The sequence below is a fragment of the Sphaeramia orbicularis genome, chromosome 10, assembly GCF_902148855.1.
Source record: "Sphaeramia orbicularis chromosome 10, fSphaOr1.1, whole genome shotgun sequence".
In the NCBI taxonomy this organism is placed as follows: domain Eukaryota; kingdom Metazoa; phylum Chordata; class Actinopteri; order Kurtiformes; family Apogonidae; genus Sphaeramia; species Sphaeramia orbicularis.
The window spans coordinates 36,916,890-36,938,334 of record NC_043966.1 but is presented as its reverse complement, the minus strand read 5'-3'; the positions used below and the strand labels follow the sequence as shown (position 1 = coordinate 36,938,334).

At 39.3% G+C, this 21,445-nt stretch overlaps 1 protein-coding gene across 1 annotated transcript; it reads right to left on the bottom strand.

Annotated features, from left to right (window-relative positions):
- Positions 1 to 1,208: 1,208 nt before the first annotated feature.
- tbx22 (T-box transcription factor 22) lies at positions 1,209 to 9,506 on the bottom strand. The gene is made up of 8 exons (XM_030145832.1): positions 9,377 to 9,506; positions 8,724 to 8,979; positions 7,449 to 7,550; positions 7,196 to 7,370; positions 5,154 to 5,318; positions 4,313 to 4,377; positions 2,619 to 2,704; positions 1,209 to 2,527 (listed from the first exon to the last, which is right to left on the bottom strand). Exons 1-8 carry the CDS (start codon positions 9,504 to 9,506, stop codon positions 1,965 to 1,967), a joined length of 1,542 nt encoding a protein of 513 aa, XP_030001692.1. The 3' UTR covers positions 1,209 to 1,964.
- Positions 9,507 to 21,445: the final 11,939 nt, after the last annotated feature.

Genomic DNA, 21,445 nt, shown 5'->3' with positions numbered 1-21,445 from the left:
CACTGAGTCCAGTCTCAAACTCACAAGAAAACAAAACACGCTTTTGTTCAGTTTCTGTGAATTCCGATTCAATGTAATGACTTATCTATGTAAATCTAAATAACTTTTAAGTACCTCACAGGGGATTTCTGATAAATAACACAATAGTGGATGTGTTACTCTTACTCACATATTTCAGAGGCACCCAAACCTTTTCAGCTGGAGACCCAGAAAAGAAATCTGGCGCCTCCCCTGGACCTAAATATACACCATGAAGATAATTTTCGACTTTCACCATAAAACAATGTTGAATAAATGAGTCTCACTAGTTATCTAATCTGTAACGGAAGAATGATGAGTTTTACGTATGTGCGAAAATCTTCCTGTTACCTGCAAGTAATTTAAGTCAGTTTCTGGTATTTGTAAAATGAATACTAATGTTATCTTTGATTTGAATAGTTGTGAAATATAAGATTAAGTTTTAATTAAGGCTGTCAAATTAACATGTTAACTCGGATTAATTCATCAACATGATTAATCTGATTAAAAATTTTAATGAGTTGAATGACATCTCTGGCAATGCATTTGGGGCAGTTTGTCCAAGTAGAGTTACCGTCGCACATGCACAAACATGTTAAGTGCATATATATTCCCTTCTTTCTTGAGTCCGTTTGCTCATGCACAATGAAACGCAATTTGATATAGATTAAAAATTAGTGATATTTAATCGTGATTAATCGAAATTAATCCACAGCAACCCTGTGATTAATTTGATAACAAATTTTAATCATTTGACAGCACTAGTTTTAATCAAATGCATATGATTTTCTTTACAGCCAAACCTGCTGACACTAGCTCGCATGCTAACAGCAGTTAATGTTAGCAAGCAAGGTAAGTTTAGCTAAATTTAGCTATTGAGCAAGACACAGTTTTCCATTTCAATCAGACCGAAAAGAAATTATACAAATACTTAAGTTGTTTTAGAAACCTGAACGATTTGGAGCTTTTGCGAAATCATGGCTGAAGTCAGTTTATTTAAACCAAATAGACAATGTAACTAATCCTCTACATCATTAGCATAATGTAAACAATATAAAAATGTATTTAATAAGAAATAATGTAATTCTATTTCATCAGTAGTAAAAGAGTAAATAAGCTTAATTAGATCTTGAACACATTTTATTTTAAAATACTAGGTATGGGAAGAACCATTTTCGCAGACGCACATAAAATAAATTGGGTTTTCACCATTTTTCCCACACTGAAAAGTAATGTTAGCCAGCAACACACTGCTCATCAACTAACAAACAAGAAAGCAACAACTGAAATGCTAATATACATAAATAAAATACATAATGATCATAATATTATTATGTATTTTTCTCTGCCAGTTGTGACCCATTTTGGGAATGTCAGTTTTATATGAATACAACATAATGAATGTGGTCTCTTTTACCCCCTCTCTGGTTTTACTGTATGGAATGACTGTGAATACTCTGAATACTGGTGCATTTTCTACATAAGTATGAAAAATACTTTAATGGGCACTTATGGTCAGTTTAACAGTCATGTTCATTGACATTTATAGTATTACATACCTTAGGTCCTATTGCAGCAGTTCTTTGGTAACATCACTGGGTGAATTAAATGTTTCTTTGGCGGCATTAAAAACTGTGCTTTCTGTCCCAAAAGAAATCTACATCCTGTCTACATTTGTGCTCTCTCCGACGTTCAGCATATTGATCGTGCACAGTGTGGATGAGCTGCTTCAGGATCAGTTTTTGTGGTGGTAAATCCAGCACATGGTTAAAAAAGAAAAACAGCTTTTTAGAACATGAGTCACAATTCTGTCTTCATATTGACTCTTTGTTTTGTTACTTCTCGTCTCCTACAGAGAAGCAGCCCTTTCTGTTTTGTTGTAAGTCTGAAACAAGCTTTGGCTCGTTACTCTCAATGGGCCGGAGCCTGCAAGTGCGGTCCAGCTGTCAGAGGCAGTGGTTGGTGGTCGGGTGCCACGGAGACTGGCGCAGCAGACAGTCTGTGGTATCTTCAGTTAGTTTGCTGTGCCGGGAAATAGCTGCAAGTTGGGCGTTTAGGGGGAAGCTGTAACGGTAGAGACAGTAGGGGCCGGCAGCAGCATCAGAGAGGTGGGGAAGAAGAGAAGAAGCAGACCCCTGAGGGCTGATGGGGCTGTGAACGGGGATCAGACAAGGGGAGCTCCCCGGAGAACCGTGAAGGCATGGATCTCTACAGTGAGGAGGTTTCTTTCCCTGCAGTGCAGAGAGAAGCGGGAGGTCTGTTAGAGGAGACAGTGGGGGGAGGCCTCGTAGTCTGTCGGCTCCCAGAGAGGAGAAGGCTCTGGCGGGCAGCGGGGAGGCAGGGGACACCACCGAGGTCTTTGTATAGAGGGGGAGGGCCAGGGTGTGGAGGGCGGCAGCGTCTTGGCAGGAGAACGCCGACACAGAGAACGGATAAAAGGATGAGGAAGAGGAGAAAGGGAGCTGAGTCTTCAGAGGAGAAACACTGGCAGTTGTCGACCCCGAGCTCCCTGACCAAACACATCAGTAACATGAAACACAAATGTCAGAAACAACAGCTCAGCCTGGACCAAGGCTGTGATGAGAAGTACAGTACAGTACCTTGGAGCTGCACGGCAAACGGCTTGAAGTCCAAACTGAGTGGGCCCCTCCAGGGATAAGACTCCAACAGGCCGTCCAACACCCCCCTGTTCACATTAACACACACTTATGGAGTCATGAACTACATCACTTTGTTGCTACATGTACGTTTTCACATATTTATATTTTACATGAAATTGATCTGACACCTTTTTACTTTTACTCCATATATTGTAAATCGAATCATCTGTATTTTTTCTCTGTGTATTTTCGCAGCAGGATCATTACTGTAGTTTTAAATGACAATAACACACAGATGGTTTAGCCAACATGTAAACAACAGCCATTCCCGATGGGTCTAAGCACCACCTAGTGGGCTATAAAACCTGGGTTCCTGCCAATCAATTAGTTATTTATATATCTAAATGTGTCATACATAAATGTACAATTTCATTGACAGCTACAGTTGAATCTACAACACATTTTGCCACAGTTATTCAGTTAACATTCTCTCAGATACAGTGAAACTAAATTTAGTTTTTCTGATATACCCCTGTGCTAATGAAAGTGCATACCATGGAAATATGACGCGGAACACACTGAATTTACGTTCATGTACACAGTGATGAGCAGAATACTTACATACAGGGTGGGGAAGCAAAATTTACAATGAACATTTAGTTGTTTTTTCTCAGCAGGCACTACGTCAATTGTTTTGAAACCAAACATATTGATGTCATAATCATACCTAACACTATTATCCATACCTTTTCAGAAACTTTTGCCCATATGAGTAATCAGGAAAGCAAACATCAAAGAGTATGTGATTTGCTGAATGCACTCGTCACACCAAAGGAGATTTCAAAAATAGTTGGAGTGTCCATAAAGACTGTTTATAATGTAAAGAAGAGAATGACTATGAGCAAAACTATTACGAGAAAGTCTGGAAGATACTATTAAAGAAGAATGGGAGAAGTTGTCACCCGAATATTTGAGGAACACTTGCGCAAGTTTCAGGAAGCGTGTGAAGGCAGTTATTGAGAAAGAAGGAGGACACATAGAATAAAAGCATTTTCTATTATGTCAGTTTTCTTGTGGCAAATAAATTCTCATGACTTTCAATAAACTAATTGGTCATACACTGTCTTTCAATCCCTGCCTCAAAATATTGTAAATTTTGCTTCCCCACCCTGTACTCTACGGCTTACAGTAGCATAACATTTTTTTCCTCTTTTATCTTTTTTTTAGTCATGAAGGTAGTCATCAGAATTTTTTTTCCATCAGAAATGTGCTTTAAAGTTGAGAACTCTTTACATAAAAGGTGTAGCATCACAAAAGAAACGAGAAAGGCAGGACCATGGAAAGAAGGCCCTGGTTGTTGCAGTATATTGTTCTTATTTTATCTGAAGTTAAAATGATTTACTAGTCTTTGCATCATGTCAGTATTATGTGACTTTCCTGTTACCTGTGCACAAACACAGTCTTTGGTAATAATCTTTGTTTTACCAAAGGAAACTATGGCAGCACTGAAAATGTTATTATAGGTATTAAAATATTGGTTCTGAAAGGTGTGAAATTCTGCACTACACTGTTCAACTTCATTTGAAGGTTTTATATGGTGTTCAGTTTCAGCGGTTAAACCTTAAATCTCTCTTGGGTCCTTTAGTGAAGTACTTTTTGAAACAAGTGTTGATGTTCGGTGAGGTTTTCTGTACCTGTTCCTTCCTGGATCTCTGAAGCCCTTGGCAAACGGGTTCCTGTCGATCTTCAGTTTGGTGATCTTACCCAAGAGACAGAAATAGACACGGGTTAGCGTGGACTTGTCAGCCATATGACGTGTTAAGCTAACAATGAGCTCAGCTTTTACAACAGCGTGGAGAGTGGCAGAGCTGGCCCTAGGGGACTTCATCTCCCAGCAGCACCCAGGGCGATCGGCCATGTCAAACAGGGTTCTTGGAGAAGGGGGTTCGGGTCGTACAGTTTTATTTGGTGCTTTAATAGCTACGGACTCCAGCAGCCAGCCCAGTCACAGCTCATTACTGACTTTCTGTAATAATACATTCGCTGATCGTAAAATGAGCCCTGATGAAAAGAGCTGCCAGTCCCCACGGATGGCTCTGTTACTGGAGAAATGGTAGCCAACAGCGGGGTCAGCTCCCCCGCACAGGAACACACACCCTCTGTGAGCAGCTCGCCAGCAGAAAATCAGGGCGACGCAATCTGTGATTTAGACCACAGGGAAGTGGGCCTCCCCACCTTCATGATGTTCATGAGGTTTCAACATTTTTATGTGAGGTCAAAGAAGTCTGAGCTGCTGAATGGATCACTATAACAATCACCGTGTTCATGACAAAGTCTGGACATCTGCTTTTCCAATATTACCAGCACATTCAAGATAAACACACACAAATTGAAAATGTTGGATATGAAAGACTCTTACGAAGAACTTTCATTGCAAATATTTCTCACACATGTTTGGTTAACTACTGTTTTTGATTATGTTGGTTAGTATTTGAACCTTCTGCACATGACGACAGTTTGGAGGAGTGTTGTTACCTGTTGGTTCTGGTAGGCTGTGACCGTGGTGAACTCCGTTTCTGGGAAGGCAAAGCTGTGCACTCCTTCAGCCGGCAGAGACTGGATCTGTGACAGGTCCATCCGAGGGTCATGTCGGATGATATGCACACGTGGCTTGTATTTGTGCATCGATTGGAGAATGATCTGAATAGAAAGATAACAGTAATATTTTACATTTCATGACATGAATGTGTTACCTAAATATTTAACTGCACTTTAAACACACAGTTCTATTCAATTAAACAATTGTAGATGTTTATATCTTCATTTGTCAGACAAAAAACAGAGGGAAAATGTAATTATGCACTTTGACTGTGATTATAATATGGAGATCTCATAAGTGAAATTAGATACATCAGGAAAAACATGATGATAACTTGATGATAAAATACAAAAGAAAATTTACAACAATACCAAGTTATTCACTGAACATTGGTGAAAGCAGAAATAACACACTGCAAACATATATTGGCTGTCACAGTGACGCTATTATCAGTTCATCTTATTTAACTCCATTTAAAACATCTCAAGGTGCTTAACACAGCAAGGTCAAGATCAAATACGATGTAGAGCAAAAGAGAAAAATGTACCCATAGTAACAGTCTTAGAATAAAATGTGTAATTCAACAACTTCAAACTAGTAATATGATACTAACTGCAAAGAAATGCAATTTTGTTGATAGAGTGTATTGTTGCGAAAAAAAAAAAAAAAATCCCCACAAAAATTCTAGATTATTTTTGAGTGAGTTTGCATGTGTGTAATTTGACAAATCGAAAAGCAATGAAAAATATGTTAAATTACAGTTCATCAAGGTTAAGGTTCTGTCTGCGTACGGAGAGAATAAAAATACAGATTCACATCAGCAAAATATTTTAAAATGAAAAGATAGATTCTTTCCTCATCTATTTTCATGTCAATTGCAGGCTCTATGAGACCGCTTCAAAAAATAAATCAGAAAATCAACACGTCTTCAACTAAAACAAGCCAAATGTGAAGCTCATCAGAGAAACAGGTTTCATCTCTGCGGAGCAATCACTGATTTTTCATTCCTTCACGGTCTCCTCGAACGCTACGACACACACTCCTCCACACAGACGACCCACTACATTCATGTGTGGTTGTATAAACACTAGGATCAAGTCAAAAGCCCTGCACAGGCTTTGCAGTTCCCACATCTGTCACATCTGTACATCAGTGAACTTTTACAGGAAGTTTTGGAGCAGAGAAGGATTTCCACTTCCTTTATCCCATCAGGCTTTCCTGGTTTCTGCAGAAATGGTTCTGTGTTACAGCAGACATGTGTTTGACTACAACCCTAACATGAGTGAAGCTGTCACAACAGTTAAAGACTCATATCAAAATTTAAAAAAAAAAAAAAAAAGAAAAATTCCTCAGACTATTATTTTTCAATAAATCAAGACATTAACCCATAAAGACCCAAACATCCACTGGCAACCAAAAGCATCTACTGTTAGTACTTGTTGATCCACTAATCCTATCAATACATGTAAATTATTGGTGTAAAATCATCAGGTTTGACCCATTTGGACGTTCAGAGGCTCAGTTATCTTCTACAACACTGATTCACCAGTAAAACCCATGGAGTTGGATCAATGACAGTGGATGGAGACACTTGGTTTATCTCTTTACTGAAAAAATAACTTTTTCTTCAGTTTTCTGTGTTTTGAAGTCTTTAAAGTTTTCATGGACATCTAAATTAAATATGGGAAATTAAATATTGGAAAATACATGATTTACAATGAAAAATGCAAAATGCAGAAGATAATATTGAAATAAATGGAGATAAATCACTTACAAAAGGTTAAAGAGAGAGAAAAATTCATTTGAGTACACAAAAGTAGCTCTGGGTCTTTATGGGTGAAGACACTTGAATAATAAAATCTGATAACAAATAAAACCAGCTGCTTCTATTTTCACCCGTGGGCCTCCTGTACGCATGCAGCCCACAGTGCTGATCAATGTCACGTCCACGTCCACTGCACACAGATGTGTTACCTACATGTCCCTTATCGTCCATTTCATTGTTGGTGAGTTTGACCCGGTCGAAGCTGATGACCTGACGCATCCACGTCTCCCCTGCGCACGGCGAGTCCGGGTGCACGTACAGTCTGGGAGAGATACACGAGTGGTCCGTGTTTCCCGCCACCATCCACTGCGAACTGTGGTACACATACCTACGGGGGAAGGTTTGTAAATAAATGAGAATGAAAGTGAACTAATACGTGTTAAATTGGAGGCATTTAAACACATACCTGTAGCGTTTGGAGTCCACGGGCATGACGTCCATGGCGACATAATACTGTTGGCACGGGTCCAGGTTGCGCACTTTCACGCGCACTGAGGGAAACATCCTCCTAAAGACAAGCATGATAATTACAGAAAAGACATGAAATGCTGCTCTGTCTTTCCTTGATGGTATGTTTGTGTTGTTATTATGTTCGACTCAAAAACAAAAACAGACCAGAAACAAGAACTCGGGGATTTTTTTTTTTTTTTTTTTACTGTGCGTAAAACACTAGAGAAAAGTTAAGGGACCTCAAAGGGCCGTGATCTCCACTGCCGAGATTTATAGCACTGGTGTTGGTAATTGAATAAACGGAACCAAGATTTCAGCAAGTAGTGAGTATACCCCAAAAACTCATTTTTAGAAGGAGAGATCAGTTGAATTTCCTTGAAATTAGGAAATAGAGATAATTGGATCAGCCCAAAAGTATGCGTGCCACGAGACACATGTCCTCATCATGCAGGTCTGTGTAGTTTCCAAAAGGCTGGAATTTTTGGGGAAAATAGATTTTAATAGGATCCAATAAAATGTTATAATTTTCCGAGCTTCACTGAAGTTCAACACATCAGGATAAAAAGTCTGCTTTAATGCAAAACAAAACGCACAGACTGAAACTCCAGGTACATACTTGTCTCAACACAATAAACTACTATTTGACTGTGGTGTAAATAAGCCTCTACTTCACAACAGATAAGTTCCTCGCTCGACTAATTTGCATAGAAAAATGTTGACAGTTGTATCGCTCATATCTGATTGGCTGTTTAATGTCCAGACACCTGATAAACGGACACCTGTAACCGCAGAACAGTTCGTGTAAATGCGGATGCGCTGATTATGCGCAATGCAGCCTGTTTTTCATACGCAAACCTTCAGTTACTGACAGATTAATGAAAATGACATACGTATGGATCCCCATGCGTAAACAGTCTATTTAGTTTGATTAAAAAGGGGGGAAATTACAAAGATTTCTGAAGAGTCGAAAGTCTTATTGAATAAAATGGAATTGGATAAACAGATTAAAAATGATTAGAATAAAATAATTAAGACAAATGGCCTATAGCACTGATATGGACTGTGACTGAGCGCACCAGAATATAGGGAAATAAACTGGACATCTGGGACATGAACAGTAAAGTCAGTAAAGGGCACCTAAAGGCCTCAGTTGGTTTCGGTTTGGAAACTCCGGACACATTTCCCTCCGTTGCTCTAAACACTGACAGAAATAAACCTCCAGAGTTTATACCTGCCAGCTTTGGTGATGATCATCTCGGTGCCAATCTCATAGAACCTCTTCCACAGCTCGGAGCCCTGCAGCTCTACCCGGACCTCTCTGTCCGGCAGACGGTCGCTCTCCTTCGGCGTGTGCTCCTCTCCACCCGGGTCGGCCTCTGTGGACCCGGACCTGACAGCCAGTGTCTCCGGATCACAGGAAGAGTCCTCTGACCTCCGCGGACTGGAACCTGCTTTCTTCATCTGGCTGACCGGATATTCGTTCAGGCCTAAAAGGTGCAAAAGAACTGAATGAAGACGCATCCCGGAGACTTTTACGGTTATGGACTAATAGTGAAAATATTTAGGACTCTACAGAAAGTTTGTAAAGAAGAAATATAAAGAAGCTGTGGTTATTAGTAAGATAACTTTTATATGAACAGAGGGAACACAGACTTTTAACTCATTTTAGCAGATGCCAGGGAGACTTTGAAAACTTACTAACTTTATCTGATACATTTTAGGCATAATTCAACATGTGAGATTAAATAAGATAATAGCCAAAGGTTCTGGGAAGTCAAAATAGGTCGGTGTTTGACAAAATTTCTTGTTTGGTCTTGTGCGTAAAATGCGAGTAAATCAAGCGCTGAGTGGTTGTTGCAGATCCAGACCCAGTTTCCCTCTCACCGGTGATGATGCTCGTATCGCTGCCGGTGTCTTCGGCTGAACTTGAGTCCGACACTTTCATCCTTTTGCAGGGTTTCCCGACCAGAGCCTCCACCGAGAACGCATGAGCACGGGAGCTCAGACCCTGCATCCTGGCGACAAGAGCCCGTCTCTGCGTCTGAGTCCTATATCCTTCTGAACTTTGACTTTGTCCCGAAAGGGAGTAGAGGGTTACCGGCTCATTCAGAGCAGGACGGGACAGAACAAGCAGCAGTTTCAGCACCTCAGGGAGCCCCTCTTCTCTCGCGGCGGCTCTGTGACGCTGCGTAATTGATCCTGTGCGTTCCCATGTGTTCCCAAAGACGCGCGCCTTCATCCAAATTCTTGATTATTGGCACGCCTCCCTTCCTCACTATAATATTTCCCCCTCTCTCCCTTTACCCGTTTTAGTGTCTCCACTTTCTTCTGTCGCACAGAGGACTTGTTTCTCCGTTTCCCCATTGCGCGTCACAGAGAGGGAGGGAAGAGCGCAGCGTGCATTCCTCCACATGGGCCTGCACTGCAAGAAATATCCACCCTTCCTTAACTCGGGCTCAGAATGGTGTTTGTCTTAAATAAATGGTGAGATATGTTACCAGAGATATGACTGAATAGGTTTCCATAACGGGATGGCATTTTTTTTTTTTTTTTAAATTTAAAATTTTTTTTGTACATTTCTACACTTTACAAAAATCCAATATGGCACAGGTTTAATCAGCAGGTTTATTAAGTGACATTAGATCTAAACTGTTCTGAAGTGTTTACAAGGAAATACCTTCAATTATCTAATCAAGGAGGTTAATAAATGCATTCTACAATTAATTTTGGTTACTTGACAGATATTTTTTGCAGTGTGCTCTGAGCCTCATTGGTCTTTAAGCATCTGGGACAGCGAGATGCGCTACTGTACAGTTATGTTAAGTCAGATGACACCATTCAGACACTTTTTTTCCTCAATATTGCACTATATAATAAAATGCAGGTGTAAAATATGGATTACCAGAAATAAAATATAGGTGGAAAATAATGGCAAAGAAACTGGAAGTGGCCTAAACCCAGGGCAGACCAAGTAATTTCATAAAGTGGATTTAAGTCTCCAACGTGTTTACTTTAAGGTTAGAGGAGCACATTTTTCTTTTGGGTTATTTTTTAGTTTAGCACAAGGAAGCTGTTTGATTGACTTGCGTGTTTTCCATGTTGCTTCTATTCATTCAGACAGCGCATAGATAAATACAAGGAACATTTCAAGGCGCTGGAAGTGGAGTCAAGTCACAAATATTTAAGTCTGTTAATTCGGACCATCTGGAATCTAAAATATCTCAATGAAAGTGGCTGCATTTGTGTTGAAGCTAACATTTCCTATATTAATTTGAAGGCTTTCCTTAGAGCCGTCTGTTGTCTCCCGTTTGTCCGGTGTAAGAGAAGGTGGAGGATGACTTTTTTTTTTTTTTTTTGCGGTGCCCGGTGCAGGGTGTGCGCCAGTCTGGTTCTCATAAGTGCGGAGATCAGATGGAGTTTTGCGCACAAGGGGAAACTGGGCCGTAATGACAGCTCGGGATTATTACATTACTGCTCGACATGAAATAGATCCGCTTTACACAAATAAAGTTCAGCAAAGGCTCTATTTAAAATGTTTTTTAATCACATGATATAATTGCTCTGAGGAGAAAACAAATGAGGGCTGTGTTTATGGAACGGTTGGTTTGGTTGGTGATGGAAATCTCTGACAACAGCCGGGAAATGGAGAACTATGACCAACCGGAATCACATGTTCTCTGTCATCATAACCTGTTTCAGAACCGCGGTCTGGATTTATGTTTATTCTTTCCTAACTTGTCGTTTTCTTTAAGTACGGTAACCAAGTACATCCCAAACAGGCGGCCTAAGAGTTGTGAAGAAACGCGCAACATAAATAATAGAATCTCCCTGCGCGTCTGTGTGCGCACTGGCCTCTTTATACTGAAATAAAAGACGCATAGAAACCGATAGAAATAGCCCGGGTAGTTTCCACGCAAAGTTTGAGGGATTATTTTTCCATGTTGTCTTCAGCAGTCAGCTCATAAATCTTCGTCGTGGGATTATGGGATGTCAAGCGAGTGATGACGGGCGTGCAGTCAAGTAACCGCTTTGGCTCTCCAAAAACACAACAGGAAGCTCCTTCTCGTTGTTTTATGATCTTTAATCCAGTGCAAATCTGTATTGTCCCATTCGGGGATGTTTGGCACACATGTTTCCTCTTATTAAAGCACAAATACGCACGCTTGGCGGAAACAAGACACTCAAATCCAATTTAGCACGGGCTTCAGGTTTCCATTAATGCGGATGTTTGATGACCGGCCCGCAATTAGGCTTTCCGATCATTTTGCGCCTTCGGGCCTATTCGCATGCTGTTGATTTGCGCATCAGTGGCCTAATTAATAAGCATTTGCGAGTAATTGGTCTGTAATTGAAACTTTAAATCAGCAAAATTGGGGATTCCAGTGCAACACATAAATCATGAAGTTTATGTGTTTTCTTGTAGCTGCTGGAGTCTGTGTCTGTTATTTAGTTTAAACTCAGGCTTTTATGAATTAAATTTGGTCTTGGTTGGTTTTGTTTTTTCTACATAAAGCTATAAATGGGTTGTTTATTCACTGTGTCATGTGTCTTTCACCGTGACTTGATGGCTGACACTTAGGCTGAGTATGTGTGTAGAGCTCCAGGCTGGTGCCCAAAAGAATAATCACGTCCAGCCGCACAGTCATGGTAGGCATCTGCTTTTACAGTATGCGTGCATGTGGACGCTCATAAATAGGTGTGCATGTGTATGTGTGTGTGCATGTGTGTGTGTTTATAAACAGGGCTGTCTGTCTGTTGCTCAGTGCTTAGTGGATGTGACGGGGCCCCCTGATGGTTTGTTTTAAGTTGGATCCTGATGCTGAGCAGTTAGTGTGTGTGTGTGTGTGTGTGTGTGTGTGTGTGTGTGTGTGTGTGTGTGTGTGTGTGTGTGTGTGTGTGTGTGAGGATTATTCTGGGCATGTGCTGCTGGAGCGGATGCCCACTCACTGCCAAACGTCAAACTTTCACCAGCCCTTCTCTGTGACATATGTGGAGTGTTTGAATAGAGAACGTTGTACACACTTACTGTGTTGTAGCACTAATGGAAAGTGAGTTCTGAGCATTGGACGTGAATGAAAGCTCACCTGAAACACACTAACACTATAACAATGATGTACTAATTGTGCACATCTCTTCTAGGCTGTTTCAAGTCATTTCTCATGTGTTTCTGACTGCACATGCTGAGAAAGACAAGGAGGGAGACAAGAGCAGAAGCAATCAAAGCCTTTCACAACATGACTGATTATAGAGTGACAAATTCCTTTGACCCTGACATGTCATCAGTTCCATGGTGGGTGTGTGTGTCCTGTCACATCTGCTACTCATAAGCCCCTTCTCGTCCCTCTCTCAGGGGGTACAGCTGTCTGAGGTCCAGATTGTCGAGTCCCTGCAGGGATCCTTCGTTGCTCAGCACTAACAAACTCTCTTCATTTCTTCTGCTTCTCAAGCTGCTGTAATGACAGAATCACTCCTTTCTTTAAGGCACAGGTGTCAAACATGTGGCCCGGGGGCCAAATCCGGCCCGCCAAAGGGTCCAATCTGGCCTGCAGGATGAATTTGTGAAATGCTAAAATTACACAAAGACACAGGTGTCAAACATGCGGCCCAGGGGCCAAATCCGGCCCACCAAAGGGTTTAGTCTGGCCCTTTGGATGAGTGTGTGAAATGCAAAAATTACACTAAGATATTAACAATCATTTTAGTTCAGTTTCCACATTCAGACCGATATGATTTAAAGTGGGTCGGATCAGTAAAATACGATGGTAATAACTTATAAATACTCACAACTCCAAATTTTTGTCTTTGTAAATATAAACATTTTCATGTATTTACACTAAAACAATGTATAATTTTGCAAAAACTGTGAATAAGCTGAACAAATATGAACCTCCTGAAATTTCTTAAGAGAAGTAAGTGCAATTTTAACAATATTATGTCTGTAAATGATAAACTGAAGCATAATATGGTTAAAATTGCATTTATTCATTCAGTTTGTTCATGTTATTCACATGGTTTTGAAGGATAGTTCGTAGATGTAAACGTTTTCATAATGCAATCTTACTTTTTTTCACACTAAAACATAGAGGAAAGTTTGGAGTTGACATTATTTATATATTATTATGTTATTATTTTACTGGTCTGGCCCACTTCAGATTAAATTTAGCTAAATGTGGCCCCTGAACTATAATGAGTTTGACACCCCTGCACTAAGATATTAACAATGCTTTTAGTTCAGGTTCCACATTCAGACTAATTCAATATCCAGTGGGCAGGACCAGTAAAATACTATCATAATAACACATAAATAATGACAACTCAAAATTTTTCTCTTTGTAAATGTAAATATTTCATGTATTTACACAAAAACACAGCATAATTTCGCCAAAAAAAAATGTGAATAACCTGAACAAATATGAACAAACTAAATGTCTTAAGAGAGGTAAGTACAACTTTAACAATGTTCTGCCGGTTACTAACTGTTTGTTGTTGTTTTTTTTATTTGTAGATCCACTGTGATCTGTACGTTATAATGTACATGTGTAAATGATGAACTGAGGCATAATATTGTTAAAATTACACTTATTTTTTCAGTTTCTTCATGTTATTCACATCTTTTGAAAGGATAGTTTGTAAATGTAAACCTTTTCATAATGTAAATGTACTTTTTCCGCTCTAAAACATAGAGAAAAGTTTGGAGTTGACATTAATTATATATTATTATGTTATTATTTCACTGGTTCGGCCCACTTCAGATCAAATTTAGCTGAATTTGGCCCTGAACTAAAATGAGTTTGACACCCCTGCTTTAAGGTGTTAACTGACTGCATCTGCCAACACTGTCGTATCTGCTCTCCTGCTTTGAAGATCCAAACGTGTCTTTATTTCAATTTGACTCCTGCCATTATGTGTAGGTAAGAAAGAGGAGACTCTCACCTGCATTAACAACAAAACACATGAGTGACAGCGCTTTAAGAGAGTTAAAGATCTGTAAAAGTGTCTTCAGCTCAATGATATCAACACCAGTTATATAATTACTCAAAAATCATCTGCCAAACATTCTATCAGAAACACAAAACATTTTTTAAAGTGTTAAAAAACAAACTTGAATAAAGCAAAAATCTCCATCTTTAACTGCTGGACACAGATATTTGTCTACTTTCCTGCTGCCAATTTTCTGCTTGTGTAAAAAAAATGGTAACGGAGGAAGATGTTTTAGTTTGGAAAAAATTACATTAGGTGATGTGATCAGAGTTATGAGTGTATATGACTTCAGATTCTGACCTTTAAACATCCAGTCTGTTCATAGAGTCCTAAACCTAAGCTGGGGTTAAGTGTCAGGCCAACATACATAAGAAAACTCTGAGACAGAATGGAAATACAAACAGTGACATTAAAATGGACGTTCATTTGATTTAATTATAGACAGTATGAACACAACACATTTTATGTTTTGTTTGGTTGATTTAATTTGATTTTTAAATACACATCCATCTCTCACATTCAGATTGAAACACATTCAAGAAAAAAAGTTGAAATAGGAGCTATGTAGGTCTACTAATGAGTTAAAAATAATGAAATAAGAATATGATTTGAAACACATAATTGAAGAGCCTTCATGGTGCTAAAAGTACTCAAGTCACAAAAAAAGTCTGTTAAAAATATTTATAGGGTGGACTTAACTAAACAAATACAACATGCTTGTAAAATTGTCCAAAAGTATGACTCCAGTACTTTTAGCACCAGGGTCTTCAGTTATAGCCATGATCTGATCCAAAAGCAGCATCAGGAACAAAGTGATCATCAGTTTGAAAAATAATTGAACAGTTTTTCTCAAAGAAATGTGGGATGGGATTTGGATATTTATAGTATATAAAATATTCAAGGAATCTGCATGTATTCCAGTGTGAAACAGTATATTACAAACCATCATTCATCTACAGCTGATAAAACCATATGGGTCAGGATTATAGAGGCAAACCTCTGGCAAGCTTTACATTAGAGTTACTGTCCTGGACAATGTCCTAAAACCAAATGATGGTGAACAATGAATCTGAATCCGAATACTTTATTAAACCCAGGGGAAATGGTTGTATGTTACAGTTGCTCTCTCTCTCTCTCTCTCTCTCTCTCTCTACATACACACACACATAAACACACACATATATACACACATACATTTATTAAAACACTCTTACTTACCCCACTGACATTTGTTTATAACTCTATAATAGAAACAGTTACTCAGTCACTTTTCAGAGTCTATACTTCTTCCTTTTTTCATTTACTTGAACTAAAATCAGTACTTTTACATGTCCCAGAGTCTGTTTTTACACAAATATCTGGACTTCTACTTCAGTAAAGAATGCATGTCCCCTCCCTCTGGTCCACATGGTTATATTAATGCAGTACTAAATTGCTGGAGACACCGTTTGGAAGTCCTCTTTGCTTCCTCTCAGGTCCTCATTGGCGTCATCACAGCACAATGCTGGATCAGTTGTATGACAGATTTCTTGTTGGGTAAACCAGATAACAGAGCACTACAATGTAAGCGCCCACTCAAATGTGTTTGTTGTTTGATTTTGCTGCCAGGACTTCTCCTCTCTTCTGCTCACCACCTTCACTCTCTACTCTCTGAGGCTGTGAGCCTGGCAGCCGTTGGAAAAGCCCGGGCATGAGTCCTGGTACTACCGCCTTCCTCCTGCCCACAGTGTAGGAAGATTTAATGGCTCATGTGCCACGGCATCCAGCCTTTACTGGCTCCTCGTGCCTCAACCTGGCCCGGGCGGGTAACGAGGGATGAGGGCATGAGAGACGGAGGAGCAGAGCGATGCATTGCTGCCAACATGCAGCCTCCTCCACTCACCACAAGTGTGTTGTGAATTATCTTCTCCCACTCCCTCCCTCGTCCTCCCTCTCCTCCTAAGCCTTCAGTTATCCCCTGCTACTCACCGTCTTCCTATTAAACACATATAGATCTTCATCTGTCCACAACATTTTCAGGAGGCCCACTGTTAATCCAGCACATTCATCTCACTTGTTTGGATAGTTAATTCTTTTTGATGAAAATTACCTTTCTCTCAGTGTGTGTCTCTCACTTCCTCTCTCTCTCTTTCTCTTTGACTGCCAGTAACAGCGCGGTTAATGGCTGTGGTAAAAAGAAACAAAAACAGCCGTAATTGATAATGAGAGTCAGATTCTCCATGTGAGGATCTCAGTCGAGCGCCGTTGCTCCCCCTCCCTTACTTCTCCTCCTCCTCCTCCTCCCTGCCTCCTCAGTTCCTCAGAGTGACGGCCCAGACGGGGTGAGTCCAGCTCTGCCAAGCAGGACTCACATTCAGCTGGGCACAGAGATCCACTGGGACCTTGGGGAGCAGCAATTTGAGAATAAACCTCTGAGAATCAGCATTGTTCTTCTCTGAAACATGTCAGGAGGTGGAAAACTAATCTGCAGGGTGATAGAGTGTAATTTCCTAATTCTATAATGTGTAACTACCATATTATGTTGGACTGTTTGGGTAAAATAATGCAGAAAAGTGAACAATACCAGCAGGCCAACACAAACACACTTTAGGATTGTTAGCTGGCTTAAGCCGGAGTTTGAAAAGTGTTGACGGCTCCTTTTGGTGTTGTTAACATACATGGTTAGAGGAAGTTGTAATTATCGAAGGGAAATCCATCGTTTTTGTGCGTGTATGTGGTGGGAGGTTGTTGAAGAACCCCACAGTCACACACGTCTTTATCTGTTTTTGTCCCATTGAGTGCAATCGCTCTGAACACAGAGTTTTTTTTGTTTTTTTTTTATCAAAGACTCACCACAGTGGAGGGGAATTATTTTTAGATTGCCCTGATAAATGAGGGGTTTCATATATCTGGATGTGGTCAGGAGGAAGAAGAGTGAGATCTAGGAGAAAAGAGAGAAAGAGCTGAAAAAAATGGTCTGGCAGAGCCACAAAAGCTTTTAAAACAACATGTGAAAAATCAGCAGTTCTTTAACAGTTAGCTTGTCATTTTTATTTGCCTCTTCAGATGGTGGCAGCGGTTGTCTTTCAGGCTGTGCCAGCTGGGATTGGCTGCTGGCTGGAAGGAGCAGGCCTGGCCCCGGTTAGCACTCTTATTATCATCACCACACACTGTAATTCACATGTCAATCACAGCTCTGAGCAGCACAGAGCCGAGGGGAGAGGGGCTGGTTAGAAGGGGCCGCTGGCTGGGGTGATGGGCTGGGTGGGGCGGGGGCTGCACACACTGCTGAATATTTCCAGCAGGACCTAATCGGACCTTTCATTCCCACATCTCTGCAGGATAGGGGTATGATTAGATACACAGCACCGGGCTGAGCTGAAGCAGGAGGCAGCGCTGGACGGACACCATGTAAGAACAGAAACGGCCTCTGAGGAAGGTTAAACTGTCAGAGTCTGGCTGGTCCAGCCTGGCTCCAGTTAGAACCCAGCTCTGGAGGCATGAAAATAGAGGAACTTCTATTAATCTAGGAGGAATTCACAGAGTTTTTAAGCCAGCATTCACAAAGCTGCGTTTAGGCTGTCACACAACTACTGTAGTTACATAGTTTAGATAATGAAGCATAACTCAATGTATGACACGCTCTGATTAGAATGAAAAAAACTGCTCATTTTGTATTAACCCATAAAGACCCCAACATCCACTGGTGACTAAAACCACCTGATCCACTAATCCAATCAATACATGTAAATAATTGGAGTAAAATACAGTTTGTCATCTTTTCATGGTCATCAGATATGACCCATTTGGATGTTCAGAGGCTCCGTAGTGAACTTCTACAACACTGATTCACCAGTAAAACCCATGGAGTTGGATCAATGACAGTGGATGGAGACACTTGGGTTATGTTCAGTTAATGGTAGAGTTTGCTAAAAAAAAAAAAAAAACAAAAAAAAAAAACAACAGAAAAACACTTTTTCTTCAGTTTTCTCTGTTTTGATATAATAACCTCTAACTTCATTCTGAGCTTTAAAAAACATCTATATGATCAGTAAATTAAAATTGGGAAAATACTTGATTTTCACTGATACAAACTCAAAATACAGACGATAATACTATTCTAATAAATCTCATCTTAAATCACTTAAGAAAGGTTCAAGAGAAAGAGAAAATCATCTGGGAAGTGCCACTAAAGTAGCGCTGGGTCTTTATGGGTTAAATGTCTGTAATGATTTGTGTTGACAGACATGGTGGTTTAGTCCAGAATAAAAAAGAGCCTGACTAAGATCAGATCACACACACAAAAATACACTTAAACCACAAGGGCAGGGTCACAACCAACTTTTTAAAACATTCACAGGAATGTGATCGGTATATTATACAATCTTCCACAGAAATGAGGTATATGTGTACTGTTCTGCTACGTACCAAACATCCACCTGACATTAGCTAATGTTGATGTAACTTGACTTTGTGTGGCTCAGCTAGTTTAGTGTTTATCACAAACACAAATGTAATTGAGGATTAACAATTTGTCACCACACCCCCTGTCCCCTCATTCTCTGACTAATGTGAAACTGCATTTGCATCATCCCTTATTCCTCACCTTATTCTTGGAAGTGCGTCAGTGGAAATAGTGACAGGTCCAACTTCTGAGTTGGTGGAATTATCAGTAAGACAGTAAACTGGCCAGTCCCAGTCAGAGATTAACCATGAACTATACAGGGTGTCTCTAAAGTCTGGACACATCAGCAAAAATGCATATTTTCAAGGAATATAATTTTCATCAATTTATTCAAATGGAATATTAACAAAAATAACACCTTCAATATGATTTCCATCATTTGTGGTGCACAGGTTGATGCGCTTTGCAAGCTTTGTTGATTTTATCACATTCACTCTTTATGCCAGGGATGTCAAACATACAGCCCCAGTAAAACTCCAACATTTTTTCTTTGTTTTAAGTATAACAAAAGTAAAATTGCATGAAAATATGTACATTTGCAAACTGTCATTTCACAAAAAGGGAATAACATGAACGATCATGTACAACCTGAAATAAGTTAAAGAAGTTAAGTTGAAAAATAAGTGCAATTTTAACAATATTCTGCCTGTTACTAAATGGTTTGTGTATTTGTAGATCCACTGTGAAGTTTTAATGCACATGTATAAACAATAAGTCTGAGACATAATATTGTTAAAATTGCACTTGTGGTTATTCATATTTTTAAAGGATAGTTCATAGATGTAAACATTTTCATAATGCAATGTTCCTTTTTTTGCTGTGACATTATTTATAGGTTATTATGTTTTATTTTACTGGTCTGGTCCACTTCAGATCATATAGGGCTGAATTTGACCCCTGAAATAAAGTGAGTTTGACATCCCTCTTTTATATGTTCAATCAAGTGTGTTCCATCTGTGATTTTCATTGAATACACTTTCTCCTCTAGCATACCCCAGAGAAAGAAATCAAGGGGGTTCAGGTCTGGTGACAGGGAGACCATTCCATTGGTACTTCTCCACTGAGACGTAGCCGTTTAATTCTTTCTTCTTTCGACAAAGCCATATTCAATGTGTGAAGTTAAAAAAAATATACAGATAATGAGACTTCCTATGTGTCCAGGCTTTAGGGACACCCTGTACAGTAACTGTGGCTCTTTAAAAGTAATTAATCTTCAGTACATAAGTGGAGTTGAGCTTTGTTTTAACAGATATAACCTGTTGCACTGTTTGTAGCTGTAAGGAGCCAAATTAAAAGTAGTAGTTAGAGTGGTAGTAGTTTATTTAGCTGTTAATTACTTTAAACGACAAACAAAACAACATATCCACTGTTCCATATACAATACGACCGAAAGTGTTTAGGCGGAAGTAAAAACTTATTTTGCCTAACCCTATTTACAATTAACACAATGTTTCCACAAGAAAACAAACATGAAAAAAAATTCAATGTAATCATTGCTAAACATACAAAAGAAGAGAATACATATTTAATTTTAATTCAAGTAAATCATGTCCTTATCTCAACTCCCAATATTGATCCTAGTCTTTTATACAAGTATTTTTTAGTCAACCTGAGCTCTATATTTTGGAATAATAGGTAATTTGTAATTGTTTTAGACTGTTTTAATCGATCCTCCAGGCCATTCCAAAGATTAAAACCCTCTAAAGGAAATACATCTATATATATATATTTTTAAATTTGTTCTTGCCTTAGTTTTGTTTTTGTTTTGTTTTTTTTAATGGTGGTTCCTCTGAGGCTATATTGACTTTCCCTACATTCCAACATCTCCTGGATGTAAGGAGGGAAAAGATTATTGTGTGCCTTGTACATAACTACCACTGTATTAAGGTCAACAATTCATGTATTTTCAGTAAATTAAGATGTGATATAGCACTTAGGCCTATATAATACTAAGGTAATGAGTGTATTAATGTTATTAATATATTGTGGTATGAGTGCTGTCTCTACATTTAGTAACATTTCTGACCAAGTGTTCAGAGACCAGAAAAAAATCACTAAAGAGCTTACAGAGCTAAGATATTTAATGCCTTAACAGCTTTAATGACTGAATTCATTAAATGGTCATAGTGAACCTTATATGTTGAAAATGACTATAATGGGACTTTAACAGCTGAGAATCGTAAAACAATACAGTTTATATGTGTGTGCACTTAGAGAAGTGAGTTAAGGTATTGGTTGTATTTGAAGCATTAATTTTAAATCAAACCAATATGATGAAATGGACAACATGTGGTCTTGGCTGGTCTTAAAATAGAGTTCTGAGTCCTCTTTGTCCCTGACCCAGTATAAATACAGTCTATTCCAAGACCCAAGTGGGACCTTCAAAAAGTGGTCTTGAGATCAATTCCAGTACAAGAAATGTAGTGTCATATGATTTCTGTTAAGAATAAAGCATGTAACATAACTATTTAGCCACAAGTGGAGACATCAGTCATCACTAGATTAAACCAGGTTGTAATTATACAGAA